This window comes from Pseudonaja textilis, chromosome 3, assembly GCF_049901715.1.
Source record: "Pseudonaja textilis isolate UNSWEBS1 chromosome 3, rPseTex1.2, whole genome shotgun sequence".
Lineage (NCBI taxonomy): Eukaryota > Metazoa > Chordata > Lepidosauria > Squamata > Elapidae > Pseudonaja > Pseudonaja textilis.
This window is the reverse complement of record NC_141992.1, coordinates 73850427-73876183: the sequence shown is the minus strand read 5'-3', so window position 1 is coordinate 73876183 and position 25757 is coordinate 73850427. Positions and strand designations below refer to the sequence as shown.

Below are 25757 nucleotides of genomic sequence, written 5' to 3'. Positions count from 1 at the left end.
TTCCCTCATCCATAAGCTTTCTAAGGGGTTTGAGAATTGCTCAATATATTTGTCAGAAGCCAACATAGTGTCCATGTTTTTTTTTACTTTTCAAGAACTCTGGATTGAAATAAATAGTACAGAAAAAAGGAAGGAAAGGGAAGGATTATTTCTTCAAATGAGGTGACATGTTCCTGGCGCTTATTTGTAGATTCAGGATGGAGATTCCAGACAGAATAAATGGATTTTAGGGCAGAAAGCAGTGACTTATCTCAGTGTTTCTCAACCTCACTAACTTTAAGCCATATGGACTTTAACTCTCAGAATTCTTGACTGTGGAATTCTGGGACTTGGAAATCACACAGCCTAAAGCAGCATTTTGAGTGAAAAAAGCAAACAGAATATCAGATTCTTACAGCCTCTAGCCTTAGCAAAGCATTTTTGTTCTGGAGAAAGATAAATATTCTTGATGGTTAAGATTATATCTGCACATCTGTTTAGCTCAGTGGCTCTCAATCTTTTCTTCATCATGGACCCCTTTAAATACATTTTGTGGCCACGGACCATGGCCATGGACCCCCAAGACTTAACTCAAGTTTTTATCAAGCCTTTATAGACCTGCTGTGAAGACATTGTGCCCCCTGCCCCCCAGGAGTCTGGGGACCACAGGCTGAGAACCACTGGTTTTTAAAATGAAATATCAAATTACATTGTTTTACTTCCTAACTTCTCTAGACAGACATGTTCCAAGTTTTCTTGGAAATAGATTGAGGCCTATGTGATATTTTATTAGCATTCATTGGACAAGTTACAGGGTGAGCATAAAAGAGACATACCCTGACATTCCAGTGTACTATTCAATTCAGTGATACACATCCAATCTCCAGAGAATGGCTGGGCACAAAACATTTGTGGGATCTAAACCAAAGGTCTCTGTATCTGCATCCTACTGGAAAATTGCAGCTTGTTGGCTTCTGGGAGAAGAAATGGTGAACTGAAGATGATTCTGCTAAAAGTGAAACCAATGACTGCAATGAAATGAAGAGATCAATCCCTCAAAATACCTCTCTGAAGAAGACGACTTGGGATCTCCCACAAGTAGTCCAGACTCCAGACAATTGCACCTTGGGAGAAGACCGCAAGCCAATGGTTTCCAGTGGATCTATTGTTTTGGGAGAATGCCATCTCCATCCAAACCACAGTCAAATCCTTGATGAACACTGGATTTGCATGCTTCCTTTCCTAATTACTTTTTGAAATTGCTTATTAAGCAGCTTATTGGCTATTAGAACCTTTAAAAACAAAAAGGCTTTTTTTGCAGTACTAGATGAGTTTCTTTCAATCCTTAATGAAAGAAGTTTTAAATACGAGTTTAAACTTTAAAAAAAATCATTTTTTGGAATAAACAAAAAAGATTAGAACCCTGATTTTAGAAAGTTAAAAATGGACTGAAGGTCTAGATGAATTTGAAACTACACTTTGAAATTAATTATAAGAATCTTTCCCATAGAAAAATGCTATTGTTTTGAATTCTTAAAAAAGAATGATAGGATGGGACTATGAAGGGTGGACACCAAAGGAAATCAAAAGAATTAAGGATTACATTTAAAGGAGAAGTACTTAAATTTTATTTACTAATACAGAATGAAACAAAATACGAAGTTGGAAGACTTTGTGAACAATGGATTGAGTAGTTAATTTAAGACTATTTACCATTATAGGTAGACTGAGTTTCAAACATAATATGGAAGAGGAACAGGTATTACCAGACAAGATTGAAACTGATTTGAAATAATAGAAATAGGATACAAGAATGATATGGAGAAAGATGTGACTACACAGGATATACAAATGAAACCGGCTGCTATTTTCATAATTAAATGGATATACAAATAAGAAATCAAAAGAGTGACTTGGATAACATTCCCATCATCATAACAGAAACTTGATAAAGTTTGGAAGACTTTTAGAAAAAAAATGAAACAAAATCAAATTGTAGGACATTGCTTGAAAGGATTAAAAGCCAAGATTGTTAAAAGTATAAGTAAGGAATATAATGTTGGTTTATTTGATCCAGGTTACAAGAGATATATTGTTATATCTGGTAATCTTTAATGGACTTTTGCTGAATAGACTGAATGATGAGATTAAAGGATTTCTTTATAGATAAGAAATGAAATATGAGAAGAGAAAATTTGTTGTAGTTTAAGAAATTGAGAAATTGAGTATTGCAGGCTAATTCTGCCCACAGCCAAAAGTTCATTCCTGACCAGCTCAAGGTTATCTCAGCATTCCATCCTTCCCAGGTCAGCAAAATGAGGACCCAGATTGTTGGGGGCAATTTGCTGACATTGTAAACCTCTCAGAGAATGCTGTAAAGCAGCAGTCGCCAATTGGTGGGCCGTGAGAAAATTTTGGTGGGCTGCAGAGAAATCTCATCCCCAGAGCACCCCCCCCCCAAGCAATTAATCCAGGCTGCGCAGAAACACAAGGCTGCACCGCCCACATGGCCCGCAGGAACCCTCCCTGCCCACTCACTCCTTACCCAGCAAACTTGCCTGCTAAATTTCTATTTTTCTTTTTTCCGACCATCAGCTGTTCTGCTGTACTGGGAGATTTAGATTAGCTCGGAAGCAGGAAATGGTTGGATTTCTTGCTTTCTAGCTAGTCTTTAGATCTTTGGCTCTACTTTTAAGTACACCAAACCTCCCTTAGGACTGAAGGTTTTATTATTCAGTGCAGATTCACAGCAAGCAAATTTGAGAGACTGAACTAGCCAATGGCAGATAGATAGATCATTGAATGATTCTGTGAGCAACTCAATCTGCCTGCCTGCTTTGCCGGATTTTGGGTAAAAGTTGCTCTTCTTTAAATAAAAAAAATTCAATATTTATATAAATTTTTATAATATTTACATACAAGCCATGCCCAGCCAGTCACATGACCACCAAGCCACACCCACAAATTAGGCCACACCCACAGAACCAGTTAGTGGTCCCTGGGATTTAAAATTATGAGTTTGGTGGCCCCTGAGGTCCAAAAGGTTGGCGAACCCTGCTGTAAAGCAATACGGAGCAGCATATAAGTCTAAGTGCTATTACTATTGCTATTTCTTTAATAAAATTACTATTTAAAGGTGGTAGCTTGTTCTATTTATTCTTTACAGAACTGTAGGAAGGTGAGAAGACATTCCCCCCTCCCTTCAGTAGCTTTGAAGAAGATTCTGCTTATTGCAGGATATTGGCAGAATTTCCCTTTGAAACCATTCCTTGTAGTTTTTTGGTTTTTGATTTGCTTCTGTGAGCATGTTTCTGATTCTGGTACCTCTCTCCTTCCATCTTACCATTCTATATTAACTATAACTTTTCAGAAATACTTCAATACAAATATGAGCAGATATGTTAGAGAAGCATAGTTTTCCCCACCCTTTATTGTAGGGAAAATTTAGATTTTGTTAGATTTCCCAATCTAATGAAATTAAGACTGCAACATCCAGGACCTCCAGTACAGCATGCTGGCTGTAGCATTTAGAGCAGTGGCCCCCAACCTTTTGGGCACCAATTTCATGGAGATTTTTTTCTGTGGACCAGAGGGGGCATGGTTTCATGTGCTTCCTGCAGATGGGGGTTTGCTTGTTTGCTTGGACCGGTTTCTGGCATGCCATGGCCCAGTGCCAGTCCATGGACTGGGGGTTGAGGACCGCTGATTTAGAGTTTAGCCCAAGACATCTGGTAGGCACTTGATGGGGAAAACCATCTACGAATAAGTTATCTCCAGAACTCATTACCTTTTTAATGATAAATAAACTTTGGTTTATCGCCTAGAAACCCAATGTCATATGAGAGTAAAGCATTTCCAGGTAACCAATAAAGGCATTTCTTGTGGGAATGTTATGTGGGAGTGATAGGATGAAGAGCCATAGCCAACAGATGAAAGGCAATTTCACCTACAACAGGAATGTGGAGGAAAGTGGCTTACAAGAGACACTTCCTAGTTTCTCTACCTGTAGAGGAGATGGGTGGTGAGATAAGAGAGATGTGCAACATACTGTTAATGTAACCTTACAAGAAAGTAGGGTTACCTTATCTCGCCACATGCTCTGTTTCCTCGCAAGTTGGTTTAATGTGATTTATTTTTAAAAAATTATTAATCTTATTTGAGATTGGGTTATATATAGTAGTTTCATCCTTCCAATTTACCAAAACACTGAATAAACAAGTAAAATGTCCATTTGAATAAACACAGCTTCAAAAGAACTCTGTGATATGTATAAAAGGACAAGACTGAATAAAATTTCCTTGGAGGAAACAAACGATGAATGCTAAAAGCATACTTCATAGAAATCTTCCTTTGATGTAATTCCTTTTGGAAAGAACTAAGCTTTGAAGAAGAGTGATAGAAAGGGAGGAAAGATTTGACATTGATGCTTTATGACACTCCTGAACAATCGATGCTACATTAAAAGGACTGATGGTCCTTTTATGGTGGTAGGATAAGTCATCCGAGCAAAATTAAAAGGCATTTATTTTTGTGTAATATAGCAGTATGAACTGTGTATGCTGCAAGAAAAAGGTAATTGATATATTCAAGAAACAATAATGGCAATGGACCAGGTGTTAACTTGTTCTAAACATCTGCGGCATTTTTAATAGTCTGAGCTACTGTTTTCCAAAGAAATAATATAGCTTTATACAGGAGCTTTACTATCAAAGTGGAGTTGCTCCTTAGGCAGAAGATGTCAGGAGGCAAAAAGCAATGTAAATTGTTGGAGGACAAATCTATGTGCTACGTGGCTGTCCATTATCCCTCTAAATTAACAGCCGGATGCAGCTGCAACCAAACATACTATAATGACATGTAATAACACACCCAGCTGTGCTTCAACTGTCTATTCTGATTAAGTGCTCTGTCTATGCCCCCTCTCGTCCTTCTGTAGTAAGCAGCAAATTTCCCTGACCCAATCCTTTCAATTCTAGCTGCAAAAGACAAAGCGTGTTTGCTTTACCCACAGTCTCTCCACGTGCATTCAAAGATGCTTTAAAATTGGGTATGGCAGCTGTGTGTTTAAAGCAGGCTTCCCAACATTTCTTCCACTATTTGGAAGTATTTATTCACACACTATTCCAGGAGTGAGTGGAAGGATGAGAAAAACAGGATACGGGCCAAGAATCCAGGGCAGCTTCCTTGCTCAGGCATTGGCATAGCTTAAGTAACAAATACATACCAAATGCATCAAACCTTTGGAGAGAATCTGGATATAGATTAAGTAATCTTCCTTCAACAACAATTTTCCTTGAAGCAGCCTAGTTGAAGGTGTAGATAGAAGAAATATTCCCTGCCTTAAAAAACTGGGTTTTCCCTCAGGCATTGGGTTAAATGGATGACTTGAGTTGGTGGGAGATATGGATAGATGGCTTGCTTATTTATTTATCTATTTATTCATTCATTCACTCATTCATTCATTTAATTTATTAGATTTTTATCCAACTTTATTACTTTTAAGAATAATTCAAGGCAGCAAATATACTTAATACTCTTTTATCCTGCTATTTTCTCTATATCCACAGCCCTGTGAGATGGTTTGGGTTAAGAGAGAGTGACTGGCTGAAGGTCACCCAGCTAGCTTCCATGCCCGCCATACTGTTATTCTTTTAATTTTGTGTAGCTGCCCAGAGTTGGGCAACCTAGAAATTCAAATAATTTATATAATTCAAATGAAGAAACAAATAAGGTTGAAAACGTGAGTTAAGGGACAGCATACAGCCATAGTGTGGCATAGTCCCATCTTTCTTCCATCTTGTGTGTTCAAAATTGGAACATTTTTTGTAAAATAAGATGATTCTAAACCCTAACCCAAATTTGTTTGAACCAGATTATCATTCTGTCGTTTTAATGCTAAGCTGAATGGATGAAAAAATATGAGATTATGTCTGTGCATTTTCTTTATTTGAACTAGCTTATGTCTTTTTGTTTTAATGCTAAGCTATATGGACAAAAATGGTGAGTTTGTGTGTGTGTTTCTTTATTGCAGCCTCTGGAAGTAGAATATGTGAATTCTGAATATGGAAAGAACGCAGTGAGAATCCTGTACGTTAGACGGGAAGGCCAGGTACACTGCATTAAAGAACTGGCAATTTCTGTACACATCAGACTCAACACTGTGCGTGAATACTTGAATGCCGACAACTCCAGAGTCATCCCTACAGACACCATAAAGAATACAATTGAAGCCCTGGCCAAATGCAATGGGGTAGGTTGCAAAACCATTCATCTTATCTTGTAGCAAGAATTGGATTGCATTTCCTCTTTTTTTGTCATTTATAGAATCTGTCTTCAACCAAAGCAATAAACAAAAAGATGTACTATGTAGGCAAAAGTTTCTAAATTAGATGTGGCAGCATTTTATGTTATCTTGCTTGAGTTTTCTAATAAAAACTCCAAAACATAGCTTGGTTGTCTAATCTGCAGTGCTTATGATTTTGTTATGCTTATTTTTAAAAAGGATCGTCACTAATATTTTCAGGTTTTGAATCATTCAAAATTCAAAGAGCAGCAGGACACAGGTAGCAAAGTAGGAGATGCTGCCTTTTTATAATACAAAATCTATATAAAATTCAGATAAACAAAAAAGAATGAAATGAATTGATTTGGCAGAAGTCAAGATTTAAAGTAAGTAAAGGGCTTTAGTTCAATGAACTCAAGGTTCACTGCTCTTTAAAAAAAAATCCTGTATAAAATTTACTTTTATGTTTTTAAAAAAATGCTAAGAATTTCAACAATAGCTTATAATGGCCAGTGGGGGGTTAGTGGTTATAGTTCAGATTTCATCATTTCCCATGAAAATAGCTTTGGGCTGTAGCCAGTATGATAAATCTTTTATTGAATTGAATTGAATTCTTTAATGTCATTGTATGTATATACACAGTATACATACAATGAAATTCACATAACACCCAGAGACCAGACCCAACATGCACACACACGACAATCCCCAAACACACACTCACCCGTCAAAATTTCCCGCCTCCTAAAAAATACACAACAGACCAAGTAATACTGTCCAACAACTCACTGATGGCAGTCTTTAAGTTCATTGTTAAGTGCAACTATAGCTCTGGGATGAAAACTATTCGGAAAACATGTGGTCCGAGTTTTAATTGTTCGGTATCTTCTGCCAGTTCATAAAGATTGTAAGCAGGATGGGAAGAATCTCTGAGAATGTTGTGCAACTTTTTCAAACAGCAAGATTTGAAGATGTCATCAACGGTTGGTAGCTGGAGCCCGATGATATTCTGGGCAGTTTTAATTATTCTTTGTAGAGCTTTTTTGTCCACTACAGAGCTGCTCCCATACCATACAAGAATGCCATATGTCATGACACTCTCAATAGTGTTGCAGGAGTAGGACAGAAGTAGATTTATCTTCCTGAACATTCTCAGGAAGTACAGCCTCTTCTGTGCCTTCTGCATGTTAGCATTCATAGTCCATGAGAGGTCCTCCAAGATATAAGTGCCCAGAAATTTAAAACTACCAACCCTCTCCACCTCCTCACCATTTATGTACAATGGTAATCTTCCCCCTGAAGTCAATTATAAGTTCTTTAGTTTTTTTGGTGTTAAGTGTAAGATTATTTTCTTTACACCACAGTGTCAGCCCTTGTACTTCCTTTCTATAAGCAGATTCATTGTTCTTAATAATGTGCCCCACCACTGACTTATCATCTGCAAATTTAATAATTGTGTTGGTGTTATACAATTGGGTGCAGTCATGTGTGTACAAAGAAAATATATGTATGTATGTATGTATGTATGTATGTATGTATATATATATATATATATATATATATATATATATATATATATATTAGTTTTCTTAAGTTTTCACGGGTATTTATATATATGGTATTCAGCTTTGTTCGGGTATTTTCCCACGTCATTATAGTTGTGCTTTTAAAGTTTTAGCAATGTTTTGGCAGAATCTGATGATGGCAGATGAGATTCTGCTGAAATGTTGCTACAACTTTAAAAGCACAACTATAATGACGTGGGAAAATACCCAAACAAAGCTGAATACCATATATATGTGTGTGTACTGTACCTATATATATGTACAATCTTAATTCTAAACACTGATTTGAAGATGGAACCTGATCATATCTAACACCTTTTCTCTTTAGATCAGAACAATAGAGGAGTTTGGGCTGGATATCTGCGAGCACTTCATTAAAGCCTTTTGTCACGTGGTGTATTGCAATGCCTTTATCCAAGAGGTTCCCTGGCAGCGCCTAGAAAAGGTATAATGAAGCATACATTTGGGCCACATTCCCTGCACAAAGCTAGGGAAGGGACAATGGCAGGGAAGAAATATGGCATATGACGAGGGCAGGGAAAGTTTTAGTGGTACAATAGCTTGGCATGGAGAGCAACAGTTCATGGCGAGTGAGCGCTTTCATTTATTTGTATGAATTCCAAGTGCAGGGTCAAATAGTTTATTTGCAACTTCAATATGTCATCCTTAATTTCTAGGACAATACTCCCCATGCGCATGCTTTTCTCTACAGTTCTGAAGGAATTCGGTTTTGTGAAGTGGAACGGACTCAGGACAGTAAGGAAATGATTTCAATTTTTTTAGTAGAAACATTAGGTTCATATCTGCAATGGTAGCCTGTAAACAAGATAAATCCATTCATGTTATTCTTGAAGACCAGAACCAATATAAAAAAGCAAGTAACAAAGCAAATACAGACTTGTACCCTTTTCTTGAATATATAAATCCTGCTCTTCCATTCTCAACAGTGAAAGCTTCCCTGGGTGACTTTGGCTGGTCAACTTTCTCTCAGCACAGTGTACCCCATAAGGTTGCTGGTCTGGGAAAAAGTTGGAAGAGATATTGCGATGTATTCTGCTTTGAGATAGGAAACCAACCAACGAACCAATCATTCAATCACTCAAACAATATATTATAACCCTGTATCTTCTTGTAAAATCTACAACTCCTTCAGAAGCTGCCAGTAATATACTATGGGATTTATCTAGTATGATCATTTTAATACAGGTAGTCAACTTATGACTTTAATTGTACCTGGAATGATGGTCCTACATTGTTGTGGGTCACCAAGTGACCAGACTTGAATTTACTATAGTTTTAGCAGGGGGTTTAAGTGAATCATTTTTATCCAATGCACATTTTTTTTGCCAGAAACCAGAAATAAAATTGGCACCAAGTGACTGTGGGATGCTGCAAATGGCTGTAACGGTGAACCAGGTGCCAAGCATTCAAAATATGATCATTGCACACATGCAATGCACACACGTCTTTTTGTGTGTGTGTGTGTGTGTGAGAGAGAGAGAGAGAGAGAGAAAGAGAGATGTAACTTTAAAATTGGTGGGATGTAGCTTTGGGGAGGTTTGTTGTAACTTCTAATGCCTGTTAAGTGACCGATCGTGAGTCAAACATGTAATGTTTGTAATCTTTTAAAATGCTATTTTAATCTGTGCAATAATTTGGTTCTTAACAATTGATAACTCCGGATATCAATGGAAAAAAAAGCATAAGTAAACATATAAACTGCACATGGGCAACAGAATCTACAATAGGCTACAGCCCCTTTTGGTGACAATTACTCTGCAATGGTAATATTTGAAATCAGAACTGAACTAAGTATTTGGATCAATCCAGAGCATGTTGAATGATCTTAATACTCCTCTCAATTCCTATAATTTTGTGAATTTACAATAAAATTGGAGCCTGTAAGAAAAATGATGTTGCCTTAATGATATGTGCTTTGATTTACTAGGCCTTTTCATAAAAAAAGGGCAAATTTTGATCTGTTCAATCAAAGCAGAGACTTAGCTTCTATACAAATTAATCCAAATATGCCATGCCAAAACTGACACACAGATTTCCTTTTAAACTTATTTGGCCCCTGGCATCCATTATTAGACTTCATAATCAGGAATATAATACATTTTAAAAATTTGAGTTCCCAAGAATGTTCGGGTTTTCAACCAGCCATACTCAGCCAGCACAATTCAATGCATGCTTAATTGGAAATAAATTTCATTGTCCTGGTATGCAAGTTGATTTGTAGATATCACTGCATCTTTAGGGGAAAAAAGCTCTATATGTAACTGTGGAATATCATGTCTTATATTAAAATTAATTCATGCTTTTTCTCTCCTAGAGCCTCCAATTGTTTTTTCTGGCATTAAGGATCTAAAACTTATGAAAACAACCCAATCTGGATTTCAGGGCTTTCTTAAAGAAAGATACACCACACTTCCAGAAAGGATAGATAGAGTGTTGTCTGTGGAAACACTCATCAAATGGTGCTATGGTGACTGCTTGGATGGCCTTGATTATGATTCCATATGGTAAGTAAAACTTTCTGTAGGGATTCTCCTATAAGTAATGGGGCCTCTGAAATGTCTTTACAGTGGAGGAGAGGGCTTACATAAAACAAGACTAAAACTAGCAATAAATAAGAAGATCTTTTGCTAAGGAGGTTGTGATAAAATTCCATACACATAGTCCTCAACTTGCAACAGTTCATTTAATGACCATTCAAAGTCACAAGGTAACTGCAAAAAGTAACTTATGACCGTTTTTCACATTTATGACCATTGCAACATCCCCATGGTCAGTAGTGGGATTCAAATTTTTTTACCACTGGTTCTGTGGATGTGGCTTGGTGGGCATGGCAAGGGAAGGATACTGTAAAATCTCCAGTCAGAGGTGGTATTTGCCAGTTCTCCGAACTACTCAAAATTTCCACTACCGGTTCTCCAGAACTGGTCAGAACCTGCTGAATACTATCTTTGCCCATGGTCACATGATCAAAATTCAGACAATTGGCAACTGACTCATATTTATGATAGTTGCCGTGTCCCAGAATCATGTGATCACTCTTTGAGGCCTTCTGACAAGCAAAGTCAATGGGGAAGTCAGATTCACTTAACAACTGGGCTGTTAACCACTAGAGATTCATTTAACAGCTCTGGCAAGAAAGGTCGTAAGATGGGGCAAAACTCACTTAACCAATGTCTCACTTAGCAACATAAATTTTGGACTCAATTGCGGTCAGGAGTCAAGGACTACCTGTATTTGAGGATCATTTTGACTCACAGTACTCTTGACTTATTTTTTCAAGCATTTTATTTCTTGTGGTTTGACTCCATTTCTTTCAAAATAACTTTTTAAAATTTGTAATAACTAGATTCTTTTTACATTAAAAACTGACCGAAAATAATAATTATGTGAAAGAAAAAAATGAACAAAGAACAAAGCCAAAAGTACAGAAAGAAAAGGAAATATAAAGAAATGTAAAGATTTTTTTTATAACAACTGTTAAGGATACATTTAAATTAACCTTTTCCTCTAAGGTCATATAACTTTTTCCTGTTATCTATTAAGTTTTCTAGTCACCAAACCTATATATCATAATTTCAGTTTTTTTCTGTCTCAGGCAAAAAAGTCCAAAAGGGCTTTCCAATCAGCATTAAAATTAATGTCTTTTCTCTATTCAAAATTGTCAATTTTACCATTTGAAGAAGTTCTATCATCTTCACCATTCACTCTTCCATTGTGGGTATTGTCTTATCTTTCCACCATTGTGCATATAAAAGTCTTGCACTTGTGTTGGCTAATCAAAGATTACTGTATTTAATTCGTTATTTTTAATCAATTATCATATGTGGTCTTCTTTAAGGTAAATTATAACATGACCCTAAGGCTAAGTCCTTTAATTCTCCTTCGGCAGCGAAAAAACAGGCTGCAGAAGCAGGCTCTGGATTGATGTGCGCCTGGCCTCACTTCACTATCAGAGGCCTTCCAGAAAGCCCTCTGCAGCCAATAAATAGGCTCTGGATGGACATGTGTGGTGTCTCATTGGCCTCATTTTGCCATCAGAGGCCTTCCAGAAAGCCCTGTGTAGCCAATAAATAGGCTCTGGATGGACACGTGTGGTGCCTCATTGGCCTCATTTCGCCATCAGAGGCCTTCCGGAAAGCCCTCTGCAGCCAAGAAACGAGGTTTGGATTGATGTGTGTGTTGCCCCCAGCCTCCGTTTCACCATCAGAGGCCTTCCAGAAAGCCTTCTGCAGCTGATAACAGAGCCGGAGCTCTTTTATCGTCTGCAGAGGGCTTTCCGGAAGGCCTCTGATGGCAAAACGGGGTGACACACGCGAGCAGCAGCTGCAGAAGAAGTGGGCTGGCAGCCGGCTTCTGCTGGGTGGGGCCTGTGCTGTTGCTATGAAGTGAGTCAGTAATTAGAAACCCCCCCCCCCCCAATAAGACCTGGTGCCTTTTTTGGTGAAAAAAATATATATAAGACCGGGTCTTATTTTGGGGGAAACACAGTAATACATTGTAATCTCTTGATTTCCTCAGTGTGAAAATTACCCCAGTATAAAGATAATAGGCACAGTACACAAAGTTGACCAGTAATGCCCATGTGTGTTGCCTTGCAAGTATAGTTTTTACCCATTGTAGTTTGATTCCAAATGCTGTACGTTGTTTTTTTTTTTTTTACTTTAAAGGAGAACTGCTCACGAAAGTATCCTTGATGCTTTTGCTGGTCCACCAGAAACAGGCCATTACTCACCTTCTTATCAGAAGACAGTCAACTGTATTCAGACATACATTCTGGAAAGAATCCCACAGGCCAGTAGCTTTATTTCATTTGGGGCTTTCAGTGTGTTATGCTATGTTATAGTTATGGAGACCATTCTTTTTTTTTTAATGATTCCCCAATGGACAAAGGCAAAGATATTACTCACTCTTCCTATTTCAGGGCCAAACACCCTTTAGGGAAGTATGGAACGTATATACTTGTACCTGAAAGAAAGACCATTTCCCCCATCTACTTTATAAAGGAAGGATCTTCATCTTAGACTGGCTGAAAATAAAGCATAGTAGCAGAGGCTTTTCCTACCTAATCTGTTTTGGTGAAATTGTCTTCAATTCAAGATCACTTTTAAATGCCATAAATTAAAACCCACTCCATTACAACTAAGAAATGACAACTATGGATGGTGTTGCCATGAAAATAAAGAACATTTTACTGTACATTTCTGAACTAATACTTTCTCAGTATGAAAATAGATTTGATCCACTGAAATGTTGGCAAGGTTAAAGGCTTTTTTACAAATGGAATTTTAGACACTGAAAATAGCTTGCTGTTGGTAGCTGGCAGCCTAAATTCTGAATAAAGGTTACCTGGAGAAGAATATCTGATGGGCCAGGGTAGTGTAATAATCAAGGATGATGGACTAGATCAGTAGAAACTCAAGTTCAAGTCACCCTCACCTATGAAAACTCACTATATGTCTATGGCTAGCCTCAGCAAGCTCAATTTCTATAGTGTGGCGAATAAAATGAATGGAGAACTCATTGCAATCTTTCTTTAGCTCTGGAAGTAATGGCAGGATATAAATTTAAGTAAATAAAATAAAATATTTCATATAATTCAAGAAACCATCAAACTCAAAAACTATAAATATCAGGAGTCAGTCTACTTTACTGAGTTTATCTGTTATGTTAAATCTGTATAAATGATTTCTTAATAAGTCATACTGGTATTTTTGTATTTTCAGATTGAAGAGGTAGAAGTGATCCTGTCTAACATCCACTATTCAGTGACAAATTTAGAAAAACTGGGAATAAGCAATGACAAAGAGGTGAGAATTACTTTTTCTTGGTCATCCAAACTACAGTATTTATTATTGTGGATTGCACACTGGGAAGAGTGGGATCATTTAATACAAATTTAATTGAACCTACTTTGGGTCACTTAGCCTCCAAACAAAATGAACCAAACACATAAAAAATAAAAAAATTCTGACACCAAGAATTCCTGACACTGGAAGAAGACGATCATGGAAGTTATTTGAAGAAGTGGAAGAACGTCTTCTCAAGATCTGAATTTACAGGAGTAAACCTGAACAATCTTGAAGCCAACGGAAGATTAGTCCAGATTATCTCCTGGTTCCATCTATTTGTTGAGCTTATTTTACTAGCTACCTGGTCTGACTAAATCTGAAAAATGATTATTATTCAGTAAAGCACAACCCTGACATTTTTATTAATAATCTAGCTCTTTCTGAATTACTGGAGTCACCTAGGAGGTGAAATCCAGTCGAGTTATATCCTTTGTGAGACTATGCAGGAAGAAACATTATCCTGCTTTCTCTTTTGATAATAATGAAAGTCTAAGTTAGAGATATGATTCAAATGTATGCATCTTTCCTTTCCAGATTTTTACACCTCAGGAGACACCATTTGGTGCTTGTGCATCCACACTGCGTAGGAAGGATTGTTCAAAAAACCTGCGTCATATGCCAGTAGACTGCAAACCCCATTCTTTTATTGGGTGGAAATTTAGCCGTGGAATTTACTGAAGACCCCATTCTTTTCTGAGAATATCATATCATGTAATACTGAAATTATACCAGCAGACATCACTTACTCCATGATTTTCTCCATGTTACCATAGAAAGCCAGTTATGGATGATTATTTCCAAGCAGAGTTTCAAGGAAATACTTAATGCACTTCCTTTTTTCCCTCTCTCTCTTTTGAAAACCAACACCCAAATACAAAGCACTCATCACAACACACAGTAATTGTATCCAAACCTAACCATGATGAACCATGAAATAATTGTCAATTACAGTCCATTCTACAGTAACATAATGCAGTCTGGATCCAATTTAGTAACATTGCAGGATTTCTATATCAATTAACCGGGGCTCATCAAGTAAACAGATGTGCTATATGGGAAGCACCAGTAGCTACTTTCAAATTATTATTATTGAGTTTTTCTTCATTGATTTTGAAAAGATGAAGAAAACTGTACGCTAAGACCCCATTACTTTCCTGAACTGACTAGCACCAAAGATCTAAATTTCTCCTACCCGAAAATAAATTCTGTATTGCCTATGTAAGTTGAATTAGACCAACTTTCTACAGTTTTGCACACTGTAAAAGTTATGTAGTGGGTCAAAAGTTCAGAAAACGCCTACCTTAACTCTGCTGGTGTGTCTCACGAACATACCCTGGACAAAAGAGGCCTTTCCAGACCTCCTCTCTGAACTCTCCCCTTCTCTAGACTTTCTCTGGATCCTTCAAGGCCTCAGAAAATTGTATGAGAATGCTTGCATGATTTTTGTATGCCTCAGAAACTGTGAGAAAGCAAGGCCATGCAGCTTCCAGAGGGTCTGGAGGCCTGGTGTATCACCACAAATGTCTTTTATAGGTTCCCTATCACCATCATAGTATAACTGTGACGGTTGATGGACTGGCACTCAAGTGATACAAATGTGATTTTCATGCATTTTACTTTCATAACCAAACAGGGAATGCATGTGAGAAGGTAAACAGTTATGCATTTATATAATGATAAAACACACTCAAACTACCATCTAGCTCTACTCAAAATATATGGATGCTAAATATAGACATTCAATTTAGTCAAGAATAAATAAAATGAGTGGATCCCAAATTAATTTTTATAAAATTAAGATTTCAGAAGATCTAATTCCAGATGAAAGGACTCAGATGAAAAAAACTATGTTTACAACATTAACTGCAGACCATGTTTTTAACAAGGCTTCTTATATTTAATGAATGTAAGTAAGATTCAATTTATTTCCTTGCATTAAGTTTCCTACAAGCAAATAGTTTTACATATATTATAGACAGACACCTGTAAATTTGATACAGAAATTCTGGCTGGCAACTTAAATTTCTTTATCAAATTTGAAACTGATTGCCAGACTGACTACCTTCCAAAATACTTTAGTAGCTTACCATATCATTTAAAACAATTTGTTCAATAATTTTCCACAATTTTTGCTCTGTGGATAGACAATAACCTATCATCAGATTTGTACTTCTTCAAGTTTATAAAATTGAAATCCAGCATGTTCTACCATCAAGGAAACCTATGCTAGGTTATTCATACTTGTATCTTCGCAGCTTTCCTTCTCTTATACCATGTTATCTTCAAAGAATAATAGATCATCAACAAATCTGAGATAAGCTTTCTTTAATCCACTTTCCTTCCCCCCAAAATTATAGGCACTATTTGTAAGCTGCCCAGAGTCACCAGTGAGTCGGTCACATATAAATTTAATGAATAAATAAAAAACCCTTTTTCATTTTAGACTTCATCCTTTGTAGTAGGAAAAAAAGTTGTCAAGGATTTCAATCATTCAGAACAGGACTTTTCATCACATGCAACATGGAAAAATTTTATCTAAATGTTTTTGTTTACTTTCCTTTCCTTTATAAGATATAAGTAGTTTTCAAGTTTCTCTTGCTTTCTGAGACCTGTTCTTTAGGGATAAATGTTCTAAACTGGAAGAAATGAAAATATCTCCAACAATGGGTAAAGAATTTCTAGGTGCCTCTTCTGTAACAGATATTTTCTTCATTTACAAATTTCAAGACAGCAGAGAAGGATATTTACCAACACCTTTAACACCTGCTTTTTTGAGGGAAATATATACTAATGTTGTATCAAGGAGGTAAATATAGTTTTGGCTGTAGCAACAATTATTCCTATTGCTTTTTAATATGTACTTCTTGTAGGCAGATTATATCAAATTTTAATTTCTCTAATTTATGGAAAGTTTTCCTTCTTTTAATGGAGGAATTAAGTCCATTTATATTAATTGCAATCATTTTTTATTCTTCCATGGTTATATTTTATAATTAGGTTTGGCAGCTCTCGTGGATCTTGGTTCACGTTGTCCTTTGCTTCCTCCTTTCCATCTACTGCACCTTCCTCTTTTTCAGTCGTCATTTGGCAGTCCTCTTGGAATTCAATTAGTGAAATTTCTTTTTCTGCCTCTTCCTCTTTCCCTCTGAAAAATTCTGTATAAAATGATTCAGCTTTCTCAATTGAATCAATCCTGTATCTCTGTTCTTGCCATGTGAACATTAAACCTTCTGGAATCAGCCACCTATAATTCACCTCTTTTTTAAGTAGCAATTTTGTCAAGAATCGGTATTCTCTTCTCATCTGTCTCACTCTTCTGGGTACTTGTTTCGAAACCACAATCTCCTTATCTTTATATTTCAATGTTTTCTCTCTTGCCACTTGCAATATTTGTGTTTTAGTGGCTTTCTTTGTAAACCTGATGTGAACTTCTCTTGGTAGGCTATTTCTCATTGCGTATCTTGTGAAGACTCGATAAACCTAATCTATTCCATCCATCATCTTCTCTTCACTTATTTCCAAAGCTTTAGCCAATATTTCTATCATTATCTCAGATAGATTTTGTTTTTTTTTCTTCCTCTCTCCACTTTTTCATCGGTTTTCCCTGTTCTTTGTTCAATGTTCTCTGTTCTTTGTTCAATGTTCTCTATTCTCTTTTCAATATTCTCTGATCTTGTTTGAATGTTTTGAATACCTTACATAATCATCTGCAGGGTCACTTTTTCTTTTTCTTGTTCTTTCTCTTGCCTTAACATTGTCTGTATTGAACGTTGTCCTCCAGATGGTGGAGAGGAGGAAGTAGAAGTTGAAGAACGAGTAGTTGTTAATTTCCTACTCATTTCAAACAATTCAAAATCTTCAGGTTCTTCTAGACCTTAATCCAATTGTGAAGCAACCAATTGCGATTCCAAATAAAAATAGTAGGGAAAAAGAAGCCAAATAGCAATAATAATAAAAAAAGAAAAAAGAATTTCTTCAGGTTCTTGTATACCTTAATCCAATCGATTAGTTAGATAACAATGCAAATTCAAAAATGAAGGAAAAAACCATAAAAATACACAAAGGAGAAAAAGTTGTAAAATCCTAAAAAAGACAGAAAAGTGAAGAATAAAAAGCTAAAAAAAGGAAAAATTCTTCAGGTTCTTCAACACCTTAATCCACTTAAGAGGTCTCAAATATAAAAGGCTGCATAAGAGAAAAGAAAAAAAAACCAGGATGATAAAAAGAAAGAAAAAACCAGTATTGGAGGTAGATGGAAAAACAAAAGTACCAGAAAGGCAAAAAGAGAAAAAGAAAAAAAGGCTACTCTCTTAAAAAGAAAAGGAAGGGAATCATTAATACTAAAACTTTTCTTTTAAAAAACAAATGTAAAAAATTAACTTTCAAAGACAACCATTAAAAAAAAAAGCAAAGACAAGCTCCAAAGAACTAAAAGTCCAAATAGCTATTTCAAAAAGTAAACTGTTGAGGAGGGGTAACACAGCTTAGGAAAAATCAAGAAGACACACTGCACTTTGTTTAGTTATCCAAGGCTCTTTTTATAACACTCTTCTCCAGAAACTTATGACTTTTCTTTTCCTATAAACTTCAACACCAGACTCCAGATGTTGATAGAAACCCAGAAGAGCACCTGCAACAATACTCTCCCATGTTCTTCCCTCTATCTTATCAAATAGCAATGTCCTTGAAAAAGAGTCTCAATTCTTTCTTTCTCAGCTTTGTCTGGTCACAAGAGAAATAGAATATTTCCAAGCCTCTAATTGGCAGTGTTACAAAGTTTATTTGCTTTCACTTTCCCCCTCCTTTTCCAAGCAAAATGCAATAAGAATTAATAAAAAAAGTAAAAGATATTTTTTAAAAAATAACTAAAAGGGAGTCTCTAGCCTAAAATGGTTACAAAATCACAAAGGAGAAAATAAAAATAGATGGAAAAGAAAAAACCAGTCCAGTTTCAAAATACAAGATCATGTATAGAAAATCCAGCAACGAGAAAAAAGAATTACTTCGACATTCCTGTTTAAAATTACTACTTAATCACTTCTTTCAAAACTTTTACAGATTCTTTCTTTTCCTTAAGGTGTCCTTTAAGATCTTAGAATAAAGAAAAAGTTCTCACCAAACTGGCACACTCTCTCTTTCTGTTCTCTTCCGTTTCGGAGCTGTCCCAACTTCAGCAGCTTTAATGGCTGCCTCTTTGCCGCTGGCAAGAAGAGCTTCTCTTGGAACTACCAGGGACTTTGCAGTATCCCTGGGATCGACAAGATGCACTCTTCACTTTCACCGTCTCTTCAGGATGGTATAAATCCGATACGATCATACAGGAGCAAAGATATCGGCAGCGATCTCAGACCTCCAAGATTGCATGCCATATCGTCGCGATGCCAGCTCCGCCCTCTTCAATATATACTAATGTTGTATTCTTATGAAATGGGAGAGTTTGATTAATATGACCTATTTGGGGGGGGGGGAGACTTGTTGGCCACTTTACAATTTGGGGACACGCCAAAGAAAATCTACATATTACTATTAACAAGTATGAAAACTGCCTTCTCAACAAGGATTTTAATAAAAAAGCCCAGAAGACTCTCCAAAATATGAGTTATTTAATCTCAAATAGCATCATCATCATCTTTTCTGTTGTTCAAACTGTGACTGTATAATTGAATCTGTTTACTGTTTTAAATTCTATCCTATCTTTCAATTAAAGAATTACTAGAATTAATATTAGAATTTTTCAAATGTCTTGTTTCCTTACTATCAGTTTTTCGGTTTTAAGGTTTCTGAATTTCTAGTTGTTTTATGGGTGAATAAAGAGCAAAGACAAAAACAACTTGAATCTGTTCATTCAATTAAATATGAAACTCTGTAGGTATCAAAACATAAACATACCATTAAAGATTCTAGAGGCATACAATTCCTTACTTATCTTGCAAAGGTGAAAGCAACAAAGCTGAGCTGATGAACTTTTTATTTACCATATGGCATTGGTACATGAAAGCTAAGAATCTATAATGTTATTACAGAGTAGAGGTTTGGCTGCCTAGGATTATTGTTCAGTTCATACTCATGCACTATTTAGGATGCACCATAGGGGGAAAACTAGCTCTACACCCAGAGAAACCAACAGCATTCTGCAAGTATGTCAGCAACATCTGGAGCTTTTTCCTCCACTGATTTTTGCTTCATGTTCAGACCAGTGTTGGTTAGTCCCTTTGAAGTGGTTGTTTGTCCCATTGGTTAGTCCCATCAAAATGGTACCTATTTATCTACTTGCATCTGCATCCTTTTGAACTTCTAGATTTGCAGGAATTGAGGTGAATGATAGGAGATCACTCCCTCACATGGTGCTAGAGCTCAAATTTCTGGAAGGCGAAGACCTGACCTTCTCCAGCTGACAAATCCAGCATCTTTAAGCTGCTAAGCCATCATGCTTCTAGCTCAGGAGTATCAAACTCACGGCCTGTGGGCCAGATGCGTTACGTGCTGGCTATGCCCACACCTGGTTTAGCAAAGGGGCGGGGAAAGTATCAATATGTTACATGGCGATGCTGTGATGGTGCGAGTTTGATACCCCTGCTCTAGCTGATGAAATGAAATGAACGATAGACAAATGGGGGCAGCCCATGCAGTGTATTTTTTGTTTGATATTCACTTCTCCCTTTCCACTTGATGAAACTGTGAAGTTGTACACCTTGGAAGTTCAGAATAGCCATCATTCTCTTGTTATGCTGACTCTATAAACTACTTAGAGAGGGTTGTAAAGCACTATGAAACAGTATATAAGTCTAAGTGCTATTGCTATTGCTATTTTCATCTCATGTCTTGGAAGACCTACTAATAACAAATATGTTCTGTCCTGCCTTGAAGGTCTTGGCCTGAAATGGAAAAGAAGCAGGAATGGGATTCCTTCACAGAAGATTTTTTTTTTTTTTTGAAAGATTGGAACAAGACAAGAGAGGAGGCATTCTATAACTTACTAGGTGTGCTGTGAGCAGTCATTGCCTTGGGTTCCTGGGCTCAGCATTTGTCTGATGACATTAGCCCTAAAATAGTCCACTGGCTAGGAAGGCTCTATGCATGTTTAGAAATAACTTTGCATAGTGTAACTACTCATGCTGCTACTAAGCAACTTGGGTACACAACTGGAGACTCAATGATGTGAGTGTATCATCTAAAAAATTGCCATCGTAAGTTTTAATAAGATGAAAAAAAATAGTAAATACTCATGTTAACTATATTTAGCTAATTTAAATTAGCTATATATTATCAAAAGCATGTTAGTGGTTAAGGCATCAGGCTAGAAACCAGGAGACAGTGAGTTCTAATCCCACATTTGTCACAAAACCAGGGTGATCTTAGTCCAGTCACTTTGTTCAGACCTAGGAAGGAGGCAATGGCAAACCACTTCTGAAAAACCTTTCCAAGAAAATTGAATGGAACAATAAACTGAATTAAGGATTAATTTTTGATCAGGTCACACATATAGTTTCAGCCAATACCCAATAATCTGGGACTACACATTTCAAACATGGCTAACTACAGTGTGCAATCAAAACTCACCTTAGTGAAAAATTCTAACAAGTATAGTGACCTCATTTACATGTACCACACTGGTCCAGGATGGGTGAAATTGCCAATTTGGATGTCTTGAAGCCTATGCAAGCAAACTATTTATATCACAAGATTGTTCTAAGGCAAACGTTACATTAGCATTCTGAACCTCACTGAATAGAATACTAAGGAGAAAATTTTCGATTTATCCTCATCGAAATCCTATGATATAACTTGGGCTGTTTGTATATATGAATATCTCCAAAGTCATTTCATGGTGTTATAGCTGATTAGAAACCTGGATCTTGGCCATCCAAATCATGGCTAACCTTCTAACCACTACTCCAGAGGTGGTATTCAGCAGGTTTTGACCAGTTCTGAAGAACTGGTAGCAGAAATTTTGAGTAGTTCAGAGAACTGACAAATACCACCTCTGACTGGTGATTTTACAGTATCTTTTCTCTGCCATGCCCACCAAGCCACATCCACAGCACCAGTAGTAAAAAAAAAAATCGAATCCCACCACTGCACTACTCCATTCTCTTCTTTTTAACTCCTTTCTCTCAAGATTGCTGTTGTATCGAAGGTAATAGAACAACATAGCTCTATTCACACAACAACCTTAAAATGGTTAGCGAATTAAACTGCTTCTATTTTCATGCAATTATCTTGAGTTACAAGCTAGTCAAACGAGTTTGTTCACACAATTCCTTAAGGACAAAATACAACACCCAAAGGAAAATGAATTAAACCCAGCACATTCTACAAATATAACCCATTTCTGTAACTTCCCAATTCAAAACAAACTCAGATTTGCAAAGAGATGGGAGCTGTGCCATTTGCTCATCCCATTTGGAATACCCTTTCTGGGTTATTGGGAGTCTTCCACCCTTTTTAAAGAAAAACTTGGAGGAAATTCTATTTGATTTGAAATAACAAGTCTGATTTGGGATTAAGAAAGACCTTGACCCTCTCCCCTCCAGATTCCACCTGTGAAAAATATTAGTGGCGTGTACAGACATGCAGAAAACTTTTTATATTCTCTCATTTGCTTAGAAGGCCAATTAGTTTGTTAATTTGCTTGTTACTTGTATGTATAGCTTATGCATTGGAGACAAATTTCTTGTGTGTCTAATCACACTTGGGCAATAAAGAATTCTGGGTCTATTCTATTTTGAAATGTTTTAACTATAAATATGAATATGGTTCACTATATCATTATATTGTACATATAGTTCTCCTGTATATACAAAATATCATGCAGACAATAAAGGCAAGATTCTCTTTAAAAAGTACATCAGCTAAACATCTTTATTTCCATGATTGTCACAGATTCTTTTTTTTCTACAGTCTGCTCATCTTCTTTTCTTCTCTCTTTTTTCAACACTTCCCCCTCAACCCCAGTTCCCATTAACTTTTCTCTCTTTTCTTACAAGGAATTCTCCAGTGTATCCTTGTTGTGCTTCAATAGTGTGCAAGTGATCTGCCACCCCATGGCAAACCTCACTGGGCATCCTAGGACAGATTTTCCACATATTCTTGTTTTGTGGCATTAGCAGGGATAATTTTCACTCCTCACAGCTGATAATGGAGCAAGCAGATTGCTCTCTGCTGCCAAATTGCTTTCCTTAGCTATTACATGGATATAAATTAGATTGAATTCAATAGAATTTAGACTGAGTTGTTAGCAACTTTCCTTTGATATCTTTATAACATGATAGAACTTGAAACATTCTTGTCCAATGAGTCTTTAATTTTATTTAAAGCAGAGTTTGTTATGTCATCTCTTAAGCTTTGGTGAGGAACTGTGCCTGATGTGCTCAAATAACACTCAATTTTTATCGTAAGTTGCTGAAATATTCCATCAAGCCAGCAGTTACATGTAAAAATAAAAAGTAATTCAGGGATAACATTGCACTTAAGCAGTACATTCAATTAATGCGTAAGAATCATGTTTAACCTATAATTTCTTCTTGCATTTCTCATGATATCTCAAGCCTTTATCTTTGAAAAGTGGCACTTAGAGCCAAAGGCTGATATTTCCCTTTTAAAAATCTGCTGAAATAAAGATAAAAGGCTGAGATAATTACAATTGTTGTCACAAATTGCTATTCACCAATACTGTAAGACAATTTCACCATGAAAGAAATTTGCAGAGATTAGACAGAAAGTTTTTACATTCTCACATGGTGACATAATTCTAAATGGTGCATTTTTATTGATTTAGAAATGACCTCACATTTTATGCCTCTCTAGCTTGGAGGGGAAAAAAAGCCATCTAACACAAAATACATAGGTCTAAAATTTAGCAAAATATGTGAATGTCACATGCTGTTGAGTATTCAAAAATCTACAACTTGCAGTGTTATATGGCCATGTCAATAAGATAAATTGCTTACCTTTTGAACTGATTCTGTATATTATTATTAGTATCTGTGTGTTCTAGACAAGCTCCGATATTTTCAGGTAGCTCAAAAAACTAAAAGGTAACTTCAGGTAGTTCAAAAATACTGTTTCTCATAATAAATTTAACCAGGATCAGAATAAAACTAAACTTTTGATGGCTAGCAAGGAGTGGATTATTAATCTTCTTGGCGATCAAAAACCAAAAAGGATGGAATAACTACGAAATAAAGTCAATGAAAGAGACAGGCCTGGAGATTGTATTTATAATTTCCGCTTTTTCTTAAAGTTATCTTTTCTAGATTTCCCAAAGTAAAACATTCTCATAAGTGGAAATAAATTTTTGCATGTGTTCTTAAAAGAACAGAAGTCCTATCAGCTCAGTTGAGTCTATTATTAACATGAAAGACACTCAGTAAAAGACAAGACTCTTCACAAGAAAAAGTCAAAAAACAAACTGAATCAGAACAATAGGTAATATCTTTGTTGATGCAAAATATCTGCAATTAAAATCAAGAATTGGTTGAAACAGATTGAAACTACAGGTCTTCCCTTAGCAGGGATTCACAGTTGTAAGATAGCATTCTTTAGCTTTCCAGAAATAGATATTTGGCTCATGAATCAAATTACATATTAATATAATTCTTTACCACACAACAAAATGCAGTATGTAAAAATATGCAGGAATTTACATTTTTTACACAACTGTAACAAAACGTTTAGCAAATAAGTTATAAATTAAAACATGAATTTTGTTTCACAAAGCAGTACAAACATTCTCTAAATTCTCCTTCACAGAACACCCTTTCAAGATCAACAAAAACTTACGAAAAAAACCTTTACAACCTCTGTATGTAGCTTTTGCCCTCCCCAAAAGGTTCAAGGAAATTGGCTGCACAACTTTAAAACATTAGTCTTGAACAAACATTAGTAAGATAAAAATAGGTGCTCCCTCTGGAAAAAAAGTTATTTTGGCAAATTCAAAACTTGTTGCTAATGTTATGAAAGAATTGTGATTTTTACAGAACTTCTAGAAGTGTCTCTTGGTCTTGTAACACTTTCCCTATTTTCTTTCCAAATTAGGAACAATTCATTTGAAATAAAAGGGATCTGTGCAAAGATATAACCGCGCTTTAGTGGGCCTTGTGCAACAACAGAGGTGTCATCCTTCTGTTTTAAGCAATAGTTTAAAAAAATCAAGTGTATCCATTTTAAATATTTCTGTTTTCAGTTACAATTTTGTGACTCCACAGAGTTACTAAAAAGAAGCATACTGAACTGATCTTTTGCTTGAATAATGAGAAATTCTACACCCTACCAGTTCATTTATTAAACAGCATATTGCTAAAGTTATCCAATAGGATATGTATAAATATAAATATATATTTATTTCAGTGCCATTTGGTTTAATTTCATTATGCACACATACAGGTTTTGTGTTGTTGTTGTTTTGCTTTTAATAAAGTTCCAGTGCCAAAAACCAATGCTGCTTGTTTATTTTGAAGAGCAGGAAAAAAAGACGGTCCAGTTTGAAAATCCACTATAGTGAACTGTTCTTCAGATGCTGTGTCTGTAGAGGCTTTACATGATATTCATAGATCTTCAGTGCAGGCCCCAATTTTAATGAAAGTCCAGTGAGTACATCATTCCTTGTCATCAACAGTAAAGACTTCCCATCAATTTCCTAAAGCAAAAATGAATAAAAGCTTAAAACAATCTAGAAATGGGGAATAGATTCAAAAGCCCTTTTTATTGTTTATTTTTCAAGTTACCTAGAACATAGAGCATTTTTTTTAGTTTCAACAATATTTCTTGTTTTAATCAAAAGGACTGTAATTCTTGAATCTAATGCTGTTTTCCCTTCGGTTATGCCTAAGGAGAATTTGAGGCCTTAAGCAACCAGCATCTTATCCCAGAAATACTGAATCAGGTTCATTAGTCCAACTAGCAACTACCTTGCAGGGTTTCAGGCCAAACCCATACAACCCAATTTTCAGCCCAAAATTTATATTGTGAAGCGAGACAGTTATTAAGACAGTTATTGCCCCATTTTGTGACCTTTCTTGCTACAGTTGTTAACCGAAACACTGCCATTGTTAAATTAGT

General features: G+C 36.1%; 2 protein-coding genes across 2 annotated transcripts in view; one reads left to right on the top strand and one right to left on the bottom strand.

Moving 5' to 3' along the window:
* LOC113435963 (uricase-like) overlaps positions 1–16589 on the top strand; it is a 42474-nt gene extending 25885 nt beyond the window's left edge. Inside the window, exons 2-8 of the mRNA XM_087930097.1 lie at positions 6011–6229; positions 8156–8272; positions 8505–8583; positions 10163–10352; positions 12516–12639; positions 13572–13655; positions 14232–16589. Coding sequence (XP_087786223.1) covers positions 6011–6229; positions 8156–8272; positions 8505–8583; positions 10163–10352; positions 12516–12639; positions 13572–13655; positions 14232–14375 — 957 coding nt within the window. The 3' untranslated portion in view covers positions 14376–16589. The remainder of the gene's footprint in view (positions 1–6010; positions 6230–8155; positions 8273–8504; positions 8584–10162; positions 10353–12515; positions 12640–13571; positions 13656–14231) is intronic.
* Positions 16590–24113: 7524 nt separating this feature from the next.
* Positions 24114–25757, bottom strand: part of SAMD13 (sterile alpha motif domain containing 13) — a 32734-nt gene continuing 31090 nt past the window's right edge. Inside the window, exon 4 of the mRNA XM_026700117.2 lies at positions 24114–25335. Coding sequence (XP_026555902.2) covers positions 25192–25335 — 144 coding nt within the window. The 3' untranslated portion in view covers positions 24114–25191. The remainder of the gene's footprint in view (positions 25336–25757) is intronic.